Consider the following 7144-nt stretch of genomic DNA (forward strand, 5'->3'; position numbering starts at 1 on the left):
ATTTGACATAATGTGAAAAGCTTTGTAAAATAAAATAAAATTAAATACACTCAAATTCTTCAATTTCCTTCATTTTTAGTGTTAATTAATTCTATAAATTTGTGCATACTAGAATGTAGTAAATAGTAGGATGGCAATAAAGAGTTTCGAATATCATTATACAATGGACATTCAATAACAAAATGGTATTCATCTTCTAAAAAATATTACATTCGATACATTTTCTCTCATGGACGGGTATCGATACAGGTCTCGCCCATCTTCCAGTCTCTATACATAGTCTATGTGAGGAAACTCGTAATTTTGCTACAGCTATTCTAAATTTACTAATATTATTACATCTTAAAATAAAATGGCTGAGGCTTAAAACAAGTTATATATCTATAAAAAATAACTCTGGTAGAATCCTATAATCTTCCATTCCAGCCCTGAATAAACTGACCTTTAAAGCGTGTCGTACATTTGCGAGAAATGTTATCATTGCCAAAAAACTAAGAAAAGCCAAACTTCATAAAAACCAAGAGACCACAAAAATCCTTGAACAATGAGCACCAAGATTTACGATGTGGATAGGATTTTAAGTCCCTTTTTTAACATGGTGTAAACGTGTGTCACATATTTATTTTCTTTGGATTTTAAAAACTTTAACCAGAACCTGACTATGTTATAATACCTTTTCACTTGAAAGTCAGTTTGCCCCAATTCATCATATATAAAATCATTTTGGCTTCTTAAAAGTATGTGATTAAAATTTACACAAAGTTTAATGTTTCTAAAACTATTCTTATCTTTATTTTTTGTTATTGTCTGCCTTGAATTTAAGCCATGTAACCTAAATTGTTTTAATTAATATTTTGAAATAATAAGTTAATGCCTCATTTATTTTATTGTAAGGGTGTTTTTAATTCATATACCACTTTACGGCTAATTCAAAATAAACAGATTCGAGGGGGGGGGGGAATAATAACAGGTGTCATATGCTGACCTACTTTTTAATTAGTTGTTTGTTTCTATTATACGCACGTGCATAAATATCAAAGCAAAACAATGAGTGTCGGTGACATGAAAGGGTCTTTTGATACTCAGTGCCGAAAATGGGCGGAGACTAATCCGCTTGGTATTATCCAACCAGAGTCGATTTCACGCAAGGTGCTGAATGCGTAATAGCCAATCAAATCAAAGGCCCGTACTGCTATAGTTAATTACCTTACGGTATATTTTCACAAGTGTTGCAGATACGAGACTATTGGTTTTATGTTTATTTTAATGTAGGTGTGTTTTATATACATTTTATGAACGTAAACTTTTACTGGATTTTATCCAACTTCTCAACTATGGCGTACAACATGTTTGAGGATTATTTAGGGCTACAAGAGGTAGCACATTGCCTCAAGAACTACCGCCAGTATCGGTATGGTACCCATAACATTGACAACCACCTGGAATTGGAAAGCTTGATGGATTGTTTACCAGCCAGCTCGAGCATTGACGATCGCGATGAAGACTTGCACCTAGGTCTGGGGACTGGATCGTTCTACAGCCAATTCCCGCCGACAGCCTGGAAGAACGCCGACACGCTTGATGTTGTTAGGTCGGACGCTCACAACGATTTCCACCGTAACGGCGTGGAACTTGACATAGACGAAGTGGACAAACTACAATTGAAGATCCGGTCAACGCCTTTCAGGTTAACGCCATCGTATCGCCCGGCACCGGCGACGGCTACCGACGAAAATGTGGCGAATCGTAAGCGCCGACCAGGCAAAGCACGGAAGGGCTCAAGGTCGACTGAATGCGTGTTTTGTAAAAACAACGGAGAGCGCACGGACATGTACACATCACACAGCGTCAAGGACGAAAGTGGGCGGGTATTGTGCCCAGTTTTAAGGAAGTACACGTGCCCCCTGTGCGGGGTCAATGGCGACAACGCCCACACGTTGAGGTACTGCCCCAAGAATATGGAGACGGCCTGCAACACCCTGGATCTCATGCGGACGAGGAGGCTCAGCACTGGCAAGTTGAACCCGAGGGCAATTCAGAAAGTTTGACTTGGATCTAGGTGAAATTTGTTTTTGATAGTGCTTAAGGAAGATTGAAGTAATGTACTTATTTGTGAACTGACTTTTGTATAAACAAGACAGTGTTACTCGCATGAAGAATGTGCTATTACGAAATTTACAGATGTGCTACTTCCGGACCAAGAACTGATTACAGTTCGAGTGTTTTAGATCGGTCAATGATAGTGGATGGTTGTTGTCCAAAGTGATAGTGCTTATTTGTTAAACATTTCAGTATTACTAGTATGTATAATTACGTTGATAATATATTTTATAGCACTGGCTTTGTTAATATGTATAAAGTAAAACAAACATTCTTTCATTGATAAGATTAACAACATAGGTGTTCGTCACATTGCCTGGATACAGTAAAATATATTTTGTTATTTTTAATATTTTTTGTTATTATTTTTTTTTGGGTCAAGATAGTGAATTTATATTTTTTTAAATGACATATATTAACTATTTTGACCCCAAAAAATAACAAAAAGATAACAAATTAAAATATATATATATATTACTCCAGGCAATGTGATTAACAATCGGGATTGTTTGTGTATTATCGTGTATGTTAAAGTTCACACAAATGTACATATTATGATTATATAGTTTTATTCATTTGAAAATGTTGATACATTTTAGAAGTACATATTTAAAAATGGTATAAACAAAATCTATTAACAATATTTATGAGATATATGCCCTCAAACTCTTAAGGAGTGCTATTTTTATATACTTCTTCAAAAATTGTTCTATATCCAGGAGTTTAAAAATTGAGTTATAAAACATTTGACAGTTTTAAAGATTTTATTGGAAAACAATTCTATTTTAGTATATACTATTTATGGTTGCCGGTTTATAGAATTGTACAAAACTATTGACAAAGGATAAATTATTAAAAATGAAAGAAGTTATTTTTTGTACATTATATTAATTTTAAATTAAAAACAGAATGTTATCCGCTGAAAATGTTGGATGTTTTTATCTTGTTATTTTAACTCCAGTATTATTCAGACGAACAATTATTAAATATGTATGTATATGAGAATTAAAAAAAATAAACCTCCAATGGATGATATTGAATATTATAATTGGTTGAATTTATCCTTTTCAGTTGTTACTGGGAAAATCATTATGGAATGATCTGGTTGAACTAACTGTTCTTGAAATTTAGCCCAGTTTGATGTGTAAAAATGAAAGCTAAACCAGTGCTTGTAAGAATATTAAATTACATCATTTCCAGTTGACTTTTCTTTGCTTAAATATTGCTCAATTTTTCCAAATTGAAAATCTTGAATAAAGATTTTTTGGTAAATTCTAAGCATGACGTGAAATAAAAAGAACAGCACATCAAACAGATGTTGATATTAAATTCAATTAGTCTCTCCTTAAATAAAGCTTTCAACTTGGCTCCAAAATACATTGCTATCTTTTGCTGAATATAATGTATCATGTATATAATAAATTGGGGATATTTTACAATGTTTTATTTCTCTTACTGTGAAAGTTTTATCCTCGAATATTTACTGATTGGAATTTTAATTGTTTTAATATTATTTTGTTTTATTTCTTTTTATTTTCATTTAAGACGTTTGGTTAAATAACAATCCATGAATAAATAATCATTAACTAATTATGTGTGTCCACCAGTTTTCACTAAATCAATATGCATGTTAATGTTTGCACCCTTAATTTTTGTTCATAATAATTTAAATGACAATTTTGCAATCAAAATATAAAGACCCCTGGTATATATTTTTATTTTAATAAAATTGAAATGCCAAAGCATGAAATGTTAACAAAATATTTATTTTTTTAGGAAGAAGATCATTCCGTTACGTTTATGGCACACTGACACACTTGCCATTATAAGTTTGTTTGATTTCATATTTTGCTTCTAATTTAACATCAAATTTTGATAATTTATTTGCCATTACTGCAGCTTGAATGAAATATGCTTGGGAGTCCCTTAATTTATTTGTTGATAATGATATTAAGTTATGAGGGGAAGTGATTACGAACAGTCGGAGGTCAGTCTCGAGACTATAAAATTGCAATACTACAATTTATCGTACCTTTTCATCCAGCTTAGTATTGATGGCGAACTCTGCTAAATTATCTTACTATTTTAATGTTTAACTATTATTATCCGGTATTTTATTGACCATTGGGCAAAATTTAGCACAATCCCGTAAGCCCAACAGGGGTAAAATGCTCCGGGGCTTGCTCAAATTCATGATTTTATAAAATAGGGCTTTTTTAAAAATTGATGCCAAGCAATAACATAAGAATTCGGACTTCGTTCATAAAAAAAGACTTATTTTGATGACTGTAAAGAAATGAAATAAAAATTATATTTTGTTCCCTAATAATTTTTTTAGACCTAGACTTTGACTTGACACTGTTCCTTATCATATGTCTATGGATAAAGATCTGGTATTGCCCTGATTTGTCTTTGATATTTATGAGTTTACTGTATGCATGTGCTGTTATATCATAATACTTTTAGTGCTGTTAATTAAAATAGACTAGTTTTTGTTTGCCCATACAATTATCTTGTCTTTGGTTGAAGTTGTTTTTATGCATGTTTGGTATTTTCCAAATATGTTTGTGGGAACTTATGAGCTTACTGTATGCATGTGCTGTTGAAGTTACTTTAGAATAGTGCTGTTAATTAAATTAAAAAACTTACACAAGTTAAAATTGTTTTATTTTTGTACTCCCAAGAATACATGGTCCAGAGTTTACACTGATATTATGTCCCAGTTTGACCGTCTTTCAAGAAAATAAGTTATGGGCCGTTTAATGATATTCAGAAAACATTTTAATTCATAAATGATTACCAACTTAAGTCGCAAAGACATTTTCTGAAGTATCTCAATGGTCATATGTTATTATCCCCCGCCGAATCGAAGATTTCGAGAGGGGGATATTGTTTTGGCGTTGTCCGTCCGTCATTCCGTCCGTCCGTCCGTCCGGTACCATATCTTAGTAGGCATTGACCAGAAAATGTTCAAACTTTATCAGAATGTTTTCCTTGATGAACTCTTGGTCGTAAATAAAACTGGGTCACATATGATCAAAAATGAGGTCACTAGGTCAAACCTTAGAAAAATCTTTTCCAAAACCATATCATGGAAATAATTTGTCAAGTTATGTTCAAAATTGGTCATGATGTACCCCTTGTTATACCTTATGACCAGTGAGATATCTATCTTGGGAATATTTATAATAACCTATTTCAAAATGCTTTTATTTTCATAAATTATATTTAATAAAAACATACTAGAATGCTAAATTTAAGTTAAAAACACTTATCGTTAAATTTGACTATCGAAATTTTATGAAACAACTCCAGTTTAAAACTTACTTGACATATAAATACCAGCCCAGCCTATCGTCACTATCTCGATGTCGTCGTCGCTGTCGGCAGCGTCGATGTGCAGAAAGTTGAACCTTCGGCATTATACGAAATCTGTACAAAGAGCTTGAAATGGAACTAAGTACATTAAAACATGTGTTGTGGGAGACCATATCCACATGGAAAAAGTCAACCTTTGTCTACAAAATTTGTTAAGTTACACTGGGGGATGTGTCGGGTTCATGCCAGAATGCAGTCACTTTATATAAGGCATGGGTACCCCAAAATAAGAATAACCACATACACATCCAGGTCCATAACTCTGGATACAATAACTATTGAGGTATGCCATTTTGTTAACAGACTAGGGGTTGGAGTATGCCCCGCGGCGCTCTTGCTATGCACCAATCAATTGTAACCACGGTCCCGAAGGTCCAGGGATAGCCGGGGAAATGGGCCGTGTTTTAACCTCCCCGGTGGCCCCGCAGTGCCGGGTGAATGCATTGGTTTTGTACTCGCGCCAATTATAGCGGGGAATGTGCCTTACTTAGGGTCCCTGGGGTGCGGGGACATTTGGTGGGGATTTTACCCGGGCTTGGCTGGACCGAAAGTCGTTAACTTGTCTTTCCTTGTATATTTGCTAGGTTTCACTGCAGGAAGCGGCGGTGCTGCGTCCACGTGTGCTTGAACTTGTTTTTCCTTGTAAAATTACACAATCTCACTACAGGTAGCAGTGGTGTATGTGTCCATAAAACAGTTTACATTTGTTTTTATTACCAACTGCTTTGATTTTGTATTTGCGGAATATGAATTAGCCTGACTGGTTTAGAAATACTTTAGTTATTTAAGCAGGATAAACAGTTTGAGATGTAAACATACTGTAAGACCATTGCATTTGATTTAGTTTTTGTGTTGTAACTGCTGTAAAGCAAACAATGTTTTTCTGATCTCAGTTATTTGTCTATTCCTTGGTTGAATAATTTGATAAACATTTAGAACAAAGTTGCAAAATAACTCGTAATCTTTCCTCGAATATCATCGTTGTCACCAAAATAGACAATGTGGTATACCTCCAGGTAGTACGTAAATATACCACAATAAGTGCTAAGGCTTAGCGTGAAAGTACGACCATATTTCAATAAGCACTATTTAAAAGCATTTGGCTTAAACTTCACACGAGATGAGCTACTTAGTGGGTTAGATGAGCATCTTATTGGGTTAGAAAGCTCCAGTCTCCCTGTTGTAAATGAAAGCACTGATGGTGCTGAACGGCTTAAGCCGCGGTTCCTTCTATTGGATACTCACTCGGCATCCGGTTTTAAAGTAATTGTAACCCTAAAATGCACGCTAATTCTATAAATAAGATATTACAAGGGAGATAATTCAGATATACAATACATAATTAATTCAGTGCGGTTTTCTCCCTTCGCCTAGTGTAGCTCTAGCAGTGAAAAGGGCTAAATGGTCTTAAAGCTGCATTCTCACAGATTGAACGTTTTGACAACTTATTTATTTTTTGTCTTAGAACGAGCCAATTTTTGCGAAAATCCATGGAAACCAGTTATATAAGACTGTTGACAAAACATTAGATCGCAGATTTTTATATTTAAGTTTAAAAAATGATGTTTTATGGACTGGTGAGCAATGACTTCGATCTTGGTGACAACATATTATTGTCAATAATAACATTTTTATTTCCAAAAAATCAAGCGACTGTGTCGGCATA

The 7144-nt window shown here is 34.0% G+C and overlaps 1 protein-coding gene across 1 annotated transcript; it reads left to right on the forward strand.

The window, feature by feature from the left end:
* Nucleotides 1-1334: 1334 nt before the first annotated feature.
* Nucleotides 1335-2336, forward strand: LOC128210721 (uncharacterized). Its single transcript, XM_052915075.1, has one exon. The coding sequence runs from the start codon at nt 1335-1337 to the stop codon at nt 2046-2048; it is 714 nt and encodes a 237-aa protein (XP_052771035.1). The 3' UTR covers nt 2049-2336.
* The last annotated feature ends 4808 nt before the right edge of the window (nt 2337-7144 follow it).

The sequence above is a fragment of the Mya arenaria genome, chromosome 12 (genome assembly GCF_026914265.1).
Source record: "Mya arenaria isolate MELC-2E11 chromosome 12, ASM2691426v1".
Lineage (NCBI taxonomy): Eukaryota > Metazoa > Mollusca > Bivalvia > Myida > Myidae > Mya > Mya arenaria.